A 16136-nucleotide genomic window follows, 5' to 3' on the forward strand; every position below is an offset into this window, starting at 1 on the left:
CGTTTAATGGTTTATTCGTGGATTATTGTTCTACTGTGCAATTGGTCTCAATCGACTAATATTGTATTTTTTCAGGGTTTAACCTGTCTAAATCGCTAATCGTTTTACGGTTTATACGTGGTTTATTTCGCTTACCTGAGTGTGAGAGATCGTGAGTGGGTATCTAAACAATATCCATGTGACTTTCTCGTTACAAGGTGGAGTCGTCAGCGAACCTTTGTAGGACCAGAAATCTCGAAGCATGGGATCTAGTAAAGATAAGACAAATCATATATTTTAAAGGAACTGGGAAATCCATTTCAAATTTCAAATTTCTTATGCAAGTCTTCTCTTGAAGTACTTTTATTATTTAATAACGGTTCTCACAATGTGTTGATTCAACACTCCAAAATGTTGAAGTGTTGTTTAAACACAAGGCAAGGAAGTGCCAAGTGGACCCCGAGGAGCTCCAACCAGACCCCGGGAGCCCCAAAGCTATGCTTACCGGGGAGCAGGCAGATCGGGTGGAATGGCGTAGTCACTGACAAGCTCTTGCCCTGCCAAAACAATAATCACAACAAAATAATAGAAAACCATCACCGTGAGAATTGAAAGATATTATCATAAATTTAACAATCGTCGGGCAAAGAAATCGCAAGATGTACAAACATTAATAATAAATTTAAATCGTTTCTACTCTTCCCTTATTATTTAAGCGTGGCCCCTTTAAAGCCATTGGACCCTTTCGGTTCAGAAACAAAAAATAAAAGTTCACAGACTTACAAATAACTTACAGGGTTTACAGAAGGCAATGGAGAAAGACTTCTCTTGAAATATTATTCCATGAAATGCTGTACTTTTTGAGAAAACAGCAAAACAATATAAATTCTCGTTAACGAGAATTAAGGATTTATTTTAAACACATGTCATGACACGGAGAAACGCGCGGAAACAAGGGTGGTTTTTCCGTTGTTTTCTCCCGGCTCCGATGACCGATTGAGCCTAAATTTTCACAGGTTTGTTATTTGATATAGAAGTTGTGGTACACAAAGTGTGGGCCTTGGACAACACTGTTTACCGAAAGGGTCCAATGGCTTTAAAGGCAGTGGACACTATTGGTAATTACTCAAAATAATTATCAGCATAAAACCTCACTTGGTAACAAATAATGGGGAGAGGTTGATAGTATAAAACACTGAGAAACTGCTCCCTCTGAAGTGACTAGTTTTTTTTTTTTCGAGAAAGAAGTAATTTTCCACGAATTTGATTTCGAGACCTCAGATTTAGAATTTGAGGTCTCGAAATCAAGCACATGAAAGCACACAACTTCGTGTGATAAGGGTGTTTTTTCTTTTCTTTTATAGTTATCTCGCAACTCCGACGACCAATCGAGCTCAAATGTTCACAGGTTTGTTATTTTGTGCATGTGTTGAGATACAGCAAGTGGGAAGACAAGTCTTTGACAATTACCAATAGTGTCCAGTGTCTTTAAGTTCTTGTTTTTAACCACAAAGAGGGCAGAAACTTAAAAGCGAAGAAAAAAAAACAGAGTTTCAGCCAGGAAAGAAGCAGGTGCCTCTGCTGTTTCCCCTCTATACGAAAGGAGAGATTTATGCTGAAGATAAAAGCAACCCGGCAACAGACGGTAGAGAAATGGCAAACAGCTTGGAGTTCTGTCGAGTACAGACCATAACTGTTAATCATGTGGAGACTTTAAGGAACTTTCTTTTCCCCTAAAGATTTCAAAACTATTTGGTGACCTTTGTGAACTTCCTACGGATACTGCGGCTGGACGGTTGGTCGTTCACGAAACATTTACCATAATAATATGGTGGTATATTCCACAACTGATGACCGGGCTGGGATGGTAAACAGACCGGGTTGGTGTACCGGGGTTTAGGGCCCATCTAACGGTCTGAGACAAGCCAGACGTTCCCGGTCGCAACAGGGTCAACTTGGCCGAAAGAGATACGGAAATACACGTCCTACGGCAGAGGTCTTTAAAACCTTTCCGTGAAAATGAGTAAGCTTTTTATGTTTCTTCCCTCTCCCTTTAGAGGACTTTTTAAAGTAAATTGTTTGATCAGATCGATGGATCGGGCTTGGCGTGTGATATACCTTGATTTATTTACTAAGCCTTTTTCTTCTAGCCTTTTCGAGATATGGTGGACACTATATAGCTGTGCATTGTATGGTTTGGCTGACACAGACAACCTAAACTTTAATAGTATCCATGCCATCTCAAAATGGCTTATTGACTGGTCACTCGGTGACTCTTTATCAAATAAATAGTGTTCCAATTGAAGCCCGCTAAATATATAAACCATTCCAGTGTTACTTTGAAAGATACCAACTCAGCTAAAGTGGTGCGTATGTTTTCCATTATGAATGCTAAGTGTTTTCAGTTTCCAGTGGATCACCAACCCTCACCGAAATGCAACTCCGTCCCCGACTTGTTCGCAAACAACTATCTCCCTCTCTCTCTCTCTCTCAACCCTTGAGAGAGAGGCAATAGTGTCGTCTTTGGAGTAATTGAATAAAAACGGAACAGTAAGAGCACTTTCAAACAGTCCTAAAATGATATGAAAGTGCTCCCCTGCCTAAATTAGCTCTCTTTCACTCCCAAACCTTTCTCTTAAGAAAATATCTGCCCAGTTAATATGGAGTGCGGTAGGCGCTGTTAAATAATGCGCAGCAACGTTCCCTATAGACAACCGGGCTCTACTTTCCACACACTATAGGTTTCTAAAAGGCTTGATCTAAAAGTAACCACTTTCAACCCGTCCCCGCTCAATGTTACTTCCCCCATTAATCAAATAAACAGCAAATTAGCGAGATTGTTTTACAAGAATAGCTGCCGCCGTTGCAACTCAAACATGGACTGATCGTGGCGTTTCAATGGCGAGGACAGTGTTTTGCGGAACTATCGTAATTAAGTTTACGCCCATAGCGTGAACACTGCATGCACGGACACTACTACTACGCTACAGCCTACTCTCAGTTTGCAGAGATCTGCCCTCGCCATCTTGAACTGGGGGGGTAATAGAAACAGCCACTAATGAAACACACGATTAAATTAATTTCATTTCAATTTGAAACCTAATACGAGCCTTTTAACAGTATGTGCATAGTCAAAATGCCGGATAGAAGCCCATCCGATTCATATTGGCGCAGGGCCATAGTGTCAGGATTCAATAGAAGGCAATGGCATATGAAAAGGAACGTAGTGAGCAAACGCGCGTGATTTGGTCGCCCCTTGTTCACATTTATTCAATGCTTTATATAGGTTTTTTATATCATCTATTCACCGAGGGGAACAAAATCATTTCATAGCAAGCTGACAGGATATCCGGGGTTCCATAGTGATACCACGATAGAAGACGAGTCGTAACAGGATTCAAGTATCATTTACACGGGTTCTTTGTCACCATTTCTCCCGTGGTCTCTGTTCTCTCTACGCGCTCGCTAGTTTTTCTTTTATCATCGATACGCTGAAAAGAGAAGTACGATGTAATAAAAATGTGGAAATGAGTCTATACACTTTGAGATTTTCTTAATTGCCATCACTGTGTCATTCATTGAATTGTTTATCAGCACGAAGGTGGAGACTAGCTAGCATCTAAGTTACAATGCCACGACTATTCCCGATTCAGGCGCTGTTTTTGACACAATAGCTAGTTCAACGGCAATAAGGCGTGACCAGACGCGTGGAATGAAAAGTGTCTATCTCGCGCAATGAATTTTACATTGGACTCGCATTACAATTATAACAAGGTAAAAAGTACAAGATGACTAGGGGGAAGGGTTGGGGGAAGAGGGTGTTTCTATGGAGACTGCGAGCGAAGAGCACTTTCTTAAGGAAGTAGCTTTTAACCGTTGATCGAGCCATTCAAGACTGTGTTGTTGAACGTCTTGTATTCTTGGTCGTAATACATTTCTTTTCCTAGTCACTACTCTAGTACGTAAGATGTTCTAATACCGACTCACCCGCTCACATCACTTGATGAGTGTTCACTTACAAGCCTGTTGCTCACTTTAAGTCACTCTCTCACAAAATTTAATATCAGTCATTCATTATTTTGATGAGAATTTCCTCTCACCCTCTCTCTATTTATTTCTGTAAGAGGAAGACGTTTCAGATCATCTAAATTGTTGCAGTGTGTGCGTAGTACGAGTCAATATTTCCAGGTAGCTAAAAGTGCAGGGCAGTTCGCCCGTTGATCGCGGCCGTGTAGCCGTAGGGTGTGCTGGGGAGCGTTGGCCGGAATGCGTGGCTGACGGGCGTTGTTATTTAACTCTCACCACTGTACCATACGTTTCCATCTTGATCCTGGATCTTAATGTAATATTATTTTTTGTGAAATCATTGCTACATTTTCTTTTTCCAAACAATGACATTTTAAAGACATTGGACACTATTGGTAATTGTCAAAGACCAGTTTTCTTACTCGGTGTATCTCAACATGCATAAAATAACAAACCTGTGAAAATTTGAGCTCAATCGGTCGTCGAAATACGAGATAATAAGGAAAGAAAAAACACCCTTCTCACACGAAGTTGTGTGCTTTTAGATGCTTCATTTCGAGACCTCTTTCTATAAACCTTAGGTCTCAAAATGAAATTCGTGAAAATTTAATTCTGTCTCGAACACTACGTCACTTCAAATGGAGCCGTTTTTCCCAATGTTTTGTTCTATCAACCTCTCCCCATTACTCGTTACCAAGTTAGATTGAATGCTGATAGTTATTTTGAGTAATTACCAATAGTGTCCACTGCCTTTACATTTCCACGGAGTACTAGTTCAATAACAAATAAGTAGATTATTCAAGAAATTGTGCCACATTGAACAGTTTGAATGTATCTATCTGTAAGAATTTTGTTGAGAGTTTGTTGAGGGTTTTGTACATTGCAAGTTGAATACGAAACGTTAGTACAACATGTAACAAACAGTCCTTTTAAGACAGTATTTTACACGTGTCATAAAAAGAAACTGACTCAAACTTCTTTGAAATTCTCTAAACGTTTACTTGAAAAATGTGTCTGATATTTCATTCTCTGTGATATTTTAGGTATGTGTAAACAAACCTCGGTGGATTAAATGACGCTTTATTGAAGTGTTTCGCTAAAGAACAAAAACACAGTTTCGTAAAATAAAATAAAAAGTTTAACAGAAATTCACATGATTGTTTACCTCGGTTGCAGTATTTTCCTGCAGTGGTTATAGTCTTGATACAACACTGACCATCTTAGATATCTGACTGTTTTTTATCCGTCTCGCAAACTCAAATGTCTGGATCTTTTGTGAACTTTTTGTTAAGTGCAAACGTGTGAAGAGAAATAAAAGAATAAGAATTCTCGAGCTCCAGATTGAAAAATATGTACATGCCTTTCCCAGTCAATACGATGTTTGAGTGTTACATGGGTGGTTTCACCCATTTGCTGTGATTATTTTGAAAGGGTTTTGATGCTGTTTGCTTTTGGCCATGACATGAATCCCTACTGTGAATAAAGATCTAGGCATATGTATATAATTTACCTTTAGAAGTTTTAGCTTCATTAGTCTTCAAGTTTTTGATACAAAAAGTGAAAATCACATAGCCATGTTTTCAGGAGAGTCGCGTGAAATACGGTATTATTTCAGTATCTGTGTTGTACATGCTGAAATATTACTTGTCTCCTGAGATGACAATTATTTTCTTGACATTGTTTTATATTGTTCGTAAAAACTTCAGCAAGTTTCATTTTAAGGGAAGCTTTCTACCATCATTATCTACCTGTGGATGTTGTGTTTTGTGTCCTATAAAAAGTACCAAACCCTTTAACAGGAAAGCAACTCAGAAATGCAGGTTATTTTGTGTAGCTCTATTTTCGCCACTGTACAAGCACGTCATGTTCGCCAATCCCACACACTGCTCGCTACCATGTTCCCTTTACGGCCATGTTCTGTTCTCCTAAGTTATGTCTGGTCTCTAGATTGTCTATTATTAGCTATACTCAACATTTACTGCCTAATAAATATGACTTTGTTATGATGATGATTTTTTAATAATTGGATCTCCAGTCAGTTCTGTTTTCCTTTTAAATCCGGGAAAAGTACATTGCTTAAGCCAATAATGAAGTGCGCAGATATATAAGACCTGTGTTATTGCGAGGCATGGCGTTTTGCGGTTTGGAGTATAAATCAGCCAGCTTCGTGGCCTAGATGCCTCTTGAAGAAAGGCTATAAACTGCGCCCCGGCCGTCTTATTGATTTTTCGTCAAAAAATATAATTGAGAAGAAAGTCTTGTTTGGCCGAGCATTCTGTTTTAGCACTCAGACAGGAAGAAAGGCCCTAAATTGCCGTCGGAACCTTGTAAACACTCTACAGTCGAGTTGTGCGATCAGCCCGGCCTCCGGGGCTTGCAAATGCAGCGTCAGCGATCGGTGCAATCGTTACGGTCGCCCGGGTGCAGTCAGTTTCCTTCAACCGCTGAAAACATCGCTCGCATTCTCTCTCTCTCCCCCTCTCTCCCTCTCTTCCTTGATCTTGCTGCTTCGGAAATAGAGAAATTTCTCCTAAGGCAGGACTGCCTGCCTGCGGGTCGTAATGCCCCGATCTCGAGCTCAGAAAATTTAATTACACAATTCACGTGCTTGGAGGCCGCTGGTCATGGTTAAAATGAAAAACGAAGAGATACAGAATTGGAAAACAGAATCTTTAGAAGAAGAAAGAAAAAAAGATGTTCAATAATTATGATCGGCTCCCACCATACGCCTTAAGGGCGAGTAGTGTGGGAGCATAGTCAGGTCTTCTGTAATAATAATACAAATCGGCTCGCCTCAACAAAACATGGAAGTCACACGTACCTTGCATTGCACTGTTTCAAGATAGTCCGTTAAAGTTCGTAAACCGACGTGCTCCCGGCCAACCTACAAGACATCAAAAGACACAATATTAAAGAAATCTTGAGTATACACACTTAAAGGCTAGATGAAGACAGTCTTACTCTTATTAAAGCTACGGATATCTGCAAGGGACATTTCAAGAGAAGTGGCGGTTGATAAACACACACACAAATAAAAACACACTGATATGCCATGAACTATTGTGCCTGTTATTTGGGAGTGAATACAGCAATAATAAACCCGATGGAGAAATGTCTTGACATCTTGGAGCCTTGCAGGAAGTGCCCTTTTATACGGTTTGCTCCTTCGAGTGCCAGGACAATAAAGGAGCCCTAGAGCTTCGGGTGAATGCAAGCAGCGTTCGTGTTGTGAAAAACCTTTAGCAAGAGAGGGACAGGAGCCGTCCGTACTTTGCAGCGACGCTTCGGCGGCTGGCCCACTTACATCAAATCACACCCAGGACTTTGCCACACAAAAAACATGGAATACTTCCCTTTTTGTTGTTGAATTGTTTTTTGGGGATGGGGTGTCAATGAAAACGATACCTTTTTCCTGATTTGGCCTGTTTTTAAAACAAAGTGTGAAAAGTGTCGTCATCATCTTTTGGGCGGACTTCAGCAGTGTGATTGAATGTTGTAAAAGGTATTTTAATCACATAATGTTTTAGATGGTTATAGAAAAATATATATCTCAGGTAAAATTTACGTTTATTCTAATGCCTTTGCCTTAAATTATCATGGTATCTCTGGCAACATAAGTAATACAAAAACAGAATAAGTACTATTGAAGAAAAAAAACGACCATAAACGAGTTGTGTCTCTTTATTGTATAGAACGCAAAGAAGAAAAAAAATAGATATGTCAATCTGACGATCAAGATTATTCAATAGAAAATGGTCATATGAACGCATGCATCTCAAATTTCAGATTAAAACTTCACAAAAAACACGATCAGCAAAAAAAGCAAGATGAAGTATATAGGCGCTATGTGTTTCACAACAGCTATGGCACAGTGACTTTAAAAAGAGTTCATTCCAACACAATGCAGATCCAAACAACAAAATGTCAACCCGGAATGAGAGGACATTCATCTCTTACTGTTCCAAAACAGAGACCTGAACTTTGACTTAAAAAAGGCCCAGCGTAGAGTTACCTTTTGAATCAAAATGCCTTTCCCGCGGTTTTAAAAGGTTGCCTGGCGCGGTTTCCATAGAGCCCGGTGTTATGTGTCGAGCATCATGCTCGAATCATTTACCAGAGTATTTATAATCTATTTAAAGATCCTTACAGGGGGTAAAAGACTGACTGGGGAACAAAAACCGGAGAGGAATTGTTGTTAATTTATACTTGAAAAATACATATTGCCATGGTGATGGTCGTGCCCTGGGAATTGACGCCCTTTTTGGCAAATCTAATTAGAGGGGTTTTGAAATGATACAGTTAATACTAAAAACCGGTTTCCTTAAAGATTTGGGTCTGTATTCGATTACTACCAGAGGCTGAAACACTATCTCCTATTCGGGTGAACACACCGCCCTCTATATTCTGAAAACTAAGATGTCAGTCATATTCCCAAAGAATGTTTTTTCCTTTGTGAGACGATTATGTTTTTTTCCTGAAGAAAATTGCTGTAAACAATTTAATGACAGTTGTGATCTGTGCTCCGTGTTAAGGGCAAGGACGCTGTACTCGACTATATCAACATTAAGGTGTATCGCATGCAATGCGAAACAGCTTTAGACGTTCTTATCACACACACAACAAACTTCCGGATCACAGGGCCGATTCATTATGGATCAGTTTGACCCGGAATCTGTGCCAAATGACCCGAATTTGGTTAAAACTGGGCAATCGATTTAGGTTTCAGGTCACTCTTGAACTCCGGGTCAAAATGACGCAGAAATGGATCAGGATCTCGGGCACCCTAAACTTACATGTAGTTTTTTAATAATAATGTGTCATGCCATGTATTATGTTCATATGTCCTTTGTCTGTTTGTCATGTTTCCCTGTCTGTCTGGCTTTTTTTTTTTTTTACCATTACCAGCTCTTGCTTACTAAAACGGCCCCTTACTCTATTTATTAATTTTATGTTTACTCTCACTTAATTATATGTTTTGCTTTACTCCATAATACATGTAACTGTCGTTATTCTTTTATGAAAGTATGGGAAAAAAAATGTATTTTTGAATTTAATTGAATTGAATTGAATAATGTAAGCGGCACGTTTACTAAGTTGGAAACGGTTAATTGCCGAAGATAGTCGGTGTTTAATCTGAGAACCTCCAAGGTATGGTATTTTGAAGAATCATGTTGGAATCTGTGTGTCTGTCCTTTGTACGGTCTGTAAGAGTCAGTCAAACACAATGACGCACAACAAAGAAACGATGACAATTTTGTTACACCCCAAAAAACTAGGATGTGGCAAACACAAACGAAGCACCAAGCACTAATGATAAAAAACACACCAATTGTGTGCCAACACTGATAGACCTTTATCACGCTGTGACCATCTTGATTTTACTCCATTCCAACTCATTGTAACCAAACTGAGGCTGGGCGAAATAATAGTCAGGTGCCATGTTTGCGCAATAAATGTTAGCATGCATTACTGTTATAGAAACAGGGAACATGACCAATATTGACAGCGTAAAAAAGGTCTATAGGCATTGATGACCATCAAACACCAATGATGGACCAAAATCAATGATAAGCCAAACACAAACTATGCACTGAACACAAAATAACAACACCAATGATGCAACGACTAAAACCAAAGATGCACCAAACTCCAAAAATGCACCAAATACCAATGATGTACCAAAAAACAAGAATTTTCATTTCTTGTCTGCTGCTTTGTTTTATTGTCACACCATTTTGAGTAAAATTAATTCAATTTCAATGTGCAATTTTCAGTGTATAAATTTAGTATTACCAATTTGATTGGCCTCCTATTTTATTTCATTTTTTTTTTATGTAAAATTGTTGTCATTCAGCCTTTGTGCTGTGAGGACAGTTTTTTAATAAACCATTTTATCTTTCTATATATCTATCTAACATTGGTATACCACAAACCAACGATGTTGTAAACTCCATTGATTCACTAGACACAAGCACTGTATAAAACCACCAACGACGCACAAAACACCGAGTTTACACTGAAATAATTACCTGTATGAAGAGAGCGATAATAGCTATACCGTCATCTCGACCCATGGCCTCCTCCACGGTGTCATACAGTCGACTGTTCCAGTGAATCAGATGAAGCTGAGGTCAAAAAGATACAAAATATAAAACAGATTTTTCAAAAATGTATCCAATTATTTCCTTTGCAAAAAGGGGTTATTTGCCAGACGTGGTGTACCTATAGCAGGGTCCTTTTCGGAGGCTACAAAGATAAGGCCATCATAACTGTTTCCAATCAAATCAACAAAAAATAAATTTATTTCCTTTACCGAAAAAAATTATTGACTGACGTTTCTTACCTAGAGTCCTAGTTACCTAGAGTACCTAAAGGCTACAAGCGTCAGGCCATTAATATATTTATATATATTTTTATTTTATTTTTTATAGCATTTATACCACAGGTTGGTTGGTAAGCAGAATGTGGTGACAGCTAATTATATTTTCTCATTTATATCCTTTATAAAAGTTGTATTTTCCTATATCCTTTATAACACGTATCTGGCTTGTTTCATTGCTTCTAAAGACATAGTAATTGCTACATATAGATCATGCGGTTTAATGTCAGTTTAATTGACATAATTATTATAAATAACAGTTCCCAAGATAAGTCACCGGTACATCAGTAGTTTTCAAACTGTTATTCATAAAATGCACACAGTGAATTGTATAAAAGGTCTCCGTTTTTTCCTATCATTATCTGATGGTACTTTTTAGTCAGATAGGGTTCAATTTTCCGGAATTTGAAGAAAAAAAATGCTCGATACTCTTCCGTTCTCCTTCCGTTATCCTTTAAATCTTCTTTCAACCAGTAATTGTTTACAATTATCTGAAATATAATGTACCTCGATGGCATTTACGAAGCCTTCGGTCGACACGTGGCAACGGCACCATTTCCTTGTCTTTAAAGGGCAAACATTCACTGTCTTTGGTAACCGTTCAAGCCTCTCTCAAAAACCATTGTAATATTGCACCAATTGGGAGTTTTTAATAACTGTTTCCTAAATGCCAAATAAGAGACAGAGGGTCTTAATTTCAATTTTTACTACTCGGAATTCTCTGAGTTGAATGCCTGAAAGCCCCTCTTTGGGCGACTGTTAAATGCCATCCATATAAAAAAAAATGAGAAGAGCATCAGCAAACTTCAAACACCGTGGTTTATTGTTTCTTTGCTAGGCTGCATCGATCCGGAGCATCGAGTGCCTTGGTGATGATTGTTTCAGACGCACCTTAAAAACCCTCTCTGTAAACAAACTCCTTAAATTGTCCCCGCTAAACCCTTCCAGGGGAATCAAAACCCTTTAAATAGATGCGAAATTCCCCATCGTGCAACTGTCTCGTCTATAGTACTCTTTCTAGTTTAAAATGTCAAGCTTATGCTGTTCGCCTCTAACGCATACGTTCAACTGAACGGTGAGCTTTAGATGTTAATTCAGCAACCGTCAACCCTTAAATGCTTTCCTGACTCACAACTTATTGGCAGCCCTGACACCTCTCCCAAAATGTTTCCAAAACATTGACAGTTTTCGAGTTGATACAGGGACCCCAATGGGTCGGATTGGAAGTGTAAACATGCTCTTAAATGGTGCACGCCAACCCCAAGTAAAAAGTGAGTAGGTTTAGCTTGTCACTACAGGGGCAAAGTCTTCCCGTAGCGAGGCAATGTCACTTGGTCTCTCCGCCAAACTCGCTGTCACTCACTCATCAAAGTCTATGCTTTCTCTCCCATCACCCCAGTCAATGAATGCCTTGTTTTTGTGACACCCACTGCGGCCCAGGTGTGCAGATTGCCAGATTCCTGCCCAATCTAACCTTGTGTTTCTTGTTGTCATTTCCCACAACATCTCAAGTTAAGCACTGGTAGTATTTGTCCTCCGGAATATACAAAAAAAAACTCTCCTCCCCCACTTATGTAACTTGCCAGGAACTAACCAACAATTACTGGTACCTTATTCTTTCAGACATAACAGGTTGTTTTGCCAAAATTCTATTTTACACCACTTGAATCATTCCCAATTCAGAGATGAAGTGTGGATGCGACAGTTCTAAAGCGAAAGCGACAAACAAAAGATCAAGGATTTGCGAATCTCGCTTTAAAGTGTTTCCCGCGGTTTTTGTAAAAGCAGACGATTGACTGTAGCGCACAACAAACCTATTTCAAGTGATTCCAGGTGTTTATTTAGCAGGCGTGTATTTTTTATAAAACCATCTGCTAATTTCATTATTTGTTGAGTTTTTTCTTAGGTTCTAAATATATTTTTTTTTTTCTAAAATCGACTTCTCAGGACATTTCGAGTTCCTTTGAAAATCTCTCAAACTTGTCATAATTCAAGTCAACATTAATTCCATACTAAAAAGTATGTTACATTTTTAGCAGAGTAGTGTTTGCCAAAATTTTAGCATATTTTTTTCATTAAAAATATTTTAAGCAGAACAATAGCACCGAAAGAAGACGGAGGGAAAAGTTAATCGTGTAATACCTTACCTAAAAAAATATCCAGTTAAATAACTACTGATTAGATTATCAAATTTCGTTTCTTCAAAATAACTTCTGGAATGTTATTGTATGTTATGGACATCATTATATGAAACAATAACAAAATACTATTAATTAAGCCTCGCACCACGCGTCTTGTGAATTTTGCAAGCCTTTAGATAATTTTAAAGGCAGTGGACACTATTGGTAATTACTCAAAATAGTTATTAGCATAAAACCGTTCTTGGTGACGAGTAATGGGGAGAGGTTGATGGTAGAAAACATTGTGAGAAACGGCTCCCTCTGAAGTGCCATAGTTTTCAAGAAAGAAGTGAATGTCCATCAATTTGATTTCGAGACCTCAAGTTTATAATTTGAGGTCTTGAAATCAACCATCTAAACCCACACAATATCGTGTGACAAGGGTGTTTTTTCTTTCATGATTATTTCGCAACTTCGATGACCGATTGAGCTCAAATTTTCACAGGTTAGTTATTTTATGTATATGTTGAGATACACCAACTGTGAAGGCTTGTCTTTGAAAATTACCAATAGTGTCTACTGCCTTTAATGATCAATGTTCTTTATTCCATACCTCATCAATTCGTTAAACACTGCCACCAATAAAATTCCACATCATTCAAGAAAGAGTTTCTCCGCCAACTGCTTTTATCTACCTTACGCAGCGCCATTCGTGAATCAAAATGTGTAACAATTTGATTGAGGGATAATCTGAAAGGGTACACGTTTTGTAATGACTTAAAATTAATGACAATGCAAACTTTGGGTGAGAAGTAGGCCTACAGTAGCATAGTGTATTAGAGAAATAGTTCACTTCAAAGTACTACGTTTGTGAAGAAAACAAATCACTATTTTTATCCCCCAAAAATTGAACAATGCATAAGAAGCGTAGGATTTGAAACTTTGCATGGTGGAAATACGATATGGAAAGGTTTGCGGTCACACCGTGTAATGACTATTTTTAAATGAGTTGTCAGGGGTGGTTCTGGAAAGAACCTTTGGTTTTAACTCGACGTCTTCTATAGAGAAAGCTATAAGAAGCTTGTCCGTGATATTCGCTTCTCATAATGTGTGTTCCACTAGGGATTATTCTTCCTGCGTGGACATTAGGGTTTCGGCAAGTAAAAAACACCACCACCTTTTGAGGTGCAATTTTCACAGGTTAGTTGTATTGAATATACATCTAGGATTACATAGGATTAAAGGCAGTGGACACTATTGGTAATTACTCAAAATAATTATTAGCACAAAACCTTTCTTGGTGACGAGTAATGGGGAGAGGTTGATAGTATAAAAACATTGTGAGAAACGGCTCCCTCTGAAGTGCCGTAGTTTTCAAGAAAGAAGTAATTGTCCACGAATTTGATTTCGAGACCTCATATTTAGAAATCTCGAAACCAACTATCTAAACGTACACAACTTCGTGTGACAAAGGTGTTTTTTTCTTGTATTAATATCTCGCAAGTTCGATGACCGATTGAACTCAAATTTTCACAGGTTTGTTATTTTATGCATATGTTGAGATACACCAACTGTGAAGGTTAGTCTTTGACAATTACCAATAGTGTCCACTGCCTTTAAAACAATCGAATTGTGAAAAAAGGGTATGCATTGCCTTTAAAGCCATTGGACACTTTCGGTACAGAAAAAAAAAATAAAGTTCACAGATTTACAAATAATTTACAGGGTTTACAGATGGTAATGGTGAAAAGACTTCTCTTATAATATTATTCCATGAAATGCTTTACTTTTCGAGAAAACATTAAAACAATATCAATTCTCGATAGCGAGAATTACGGATTTATTTTAAACACATGCCATGACACGGCGAAACGTGCGGAAACAAGGGTGGGTTATCCCCGTTATTTTCTCCCGACTCTGATGACCGATTGACACAGATTTGTTATTTAATATATAAGTTATGTAAATACTGTTTACCGAAACATTACGTTTAAAGGCAGTGGACACTAATGGTAATTACTCAAAATAATGATCAGCATAAAACCTCACTTGGTAACGAGTAACGGGAGAGGTTGATAGTATAAAACATTGTGAGAAACAGCTCCCTCTGAAGTGACGTACTTTTCAAGAAAGAATAGTGTGTTTTTTATTTCATTCATATCTCGCAACTTCGACGACCAATTGAGCTAAAACTTTCACAGGTTTGTTATTTTATGCATACGTTTAGATACACCAAGAAGACTGGTCTTTGACAATTACCAGTAGTGTCCAGTGTCTTTAACACGGGCCTTCTGCCCTGTTCTTCCCCTGCCGCTACACACAAGGTATTAAGTGCAGGATGCGAGATTTATAGATTTACATAAAACTGACACAGTTTGAAGATAATGATGGTAGAAAGCTTCCCTTAAATTTTCATTACTTATTGAGGTGCTATAGTGTTTGAGAAATTAGTAAAACAATGTCACGAAAACAATTTTGGCACCCCGAACAAAAATATTGACAAAATAGGGACACCGCCAATATAGGGCTAGATAGCTCAGTTGGTAGAGCGCCGGCACGTTAATCCGGAGGTCGTTGGTTCGAATCCCACTCTAGTCAATTCTTTGTTCAACCCCAAAAATCGAAAACAATTTTCGTCACAGGAGACGAAAATTATTTTAGCATGTCGCCCTACAACGTATTTACCAGGGCCCAATTTCATAGAGCTGCTAAGCACAACAAAATTGGCTTAGTAAGAAATTTCTGCCCTGTTAAAAAACATCGAATTACCAACCAATTTTCTTTTTGTTGTATATTGCTAGTAACTGGTATTTAGCTTTTGTTTCCAAATCCTGAAAATCACGTGGAAATGTGGTTGGTAATCCTGTTTTTATCAAGGAAAAAATGTCATGCTAAGCAAATTGTTGTGCTTAGCAGTTCTATGGAATTTGGCCGAGTGCTGGTATTACACTAATAACTTCCTGAGAACGTAACTTTACTTTGTGATTTTCACTATTTTCTAAAAACCTTGAAGACAAATGAAGCTGAAACTTCTACATTAATTATATTAGTTAACTATATTACATACATTTTGATCCACAGTGAGGGGGCCCCAAACAAAATGTATTAAAAACCCTTTATGAGCAGACTGACTCAGTAACAATTTGAAAAAGCTCAACAGATAATAGAGAGAGCGGGGAGAGAAAATTAACAAGATGGCGAACCCATTCTGTACTTTCCACCCTTCTAGACACGAAACACCCGTCGCCCCTATGAACTCATCCCGCTCTCAGCCCCGTCCACTTGTAACAGTTGGAACCCTAAGGACCTACAAACTACGAGGCTGAGATAATTCTCGTCACAATCACACCAGAAAGAGAAGTGAAATCAAATCTTGAAAGAAGAAACAAAGGAATAATCTTTAAAACACGACACTCTACGCTCCGCATGCACACTTTTTATTTTTCTCAGTCTCTCTCTCTCTCTCTCTCTCTCTCTCTCTCCGTCTCCCCCTCTAAACTCCAACACGGGTCGCGCGAAGCGACTCTTAATAAGTTATATTCCCGCGCTGGACCCAGCAGCTATAGCAAAATTATGACGGTACACTCACGTTCGATCTACCCTAGTATTCAATAAAACATTGCCATGTCCCG

At 38.5% G+C, this 16136-nt stretch overlaps 1 protein-coding gene across 2 annotated transcripts in view; it reads right to left on the reverse strand.

The window, feature by feature from the left end:
* Positions 1–16136, reverse strand: part of LOC139934754 (carbonic anhydrase-related protein-like) — a 32041-nt gene that overhangs the window by 3035 nt on the left and 12870 nt on the right. For both annotated transcript variants that reach the window (XM_071929151.1, XM_071929152.1), the window contains exons 5-8: positions 10035–10130; positions 6827–6889; positions 485–536; positions 136–248 (exon numbers count right to left, since the gene is read on the reverse strand). In XM_071929151.1, coding sequence (XP_071785252.1) covers positions 136–248; positions 485–536; positions 6827–6889; positions 10035–10130 — 324 coding nt within the window. The remainder of the gene's footprint in view (positions 1–135; positions 249–484; positions 537–6826; positions 6890–10034; positions 10131–16136) is intronic.

Source organism: Asterias amurensis, chromosome 3, assembly GCF_032118995.1.
Source record: "Asterias amurensis chromosome 3, ASM3211899v1".
NCBI classification, from domain to species: Eukaryota; Metazoa; Echinodermata; class Asteroidea; order Forcipulatida; family Asteriidae; genus Asterias; species Asterias amurensis.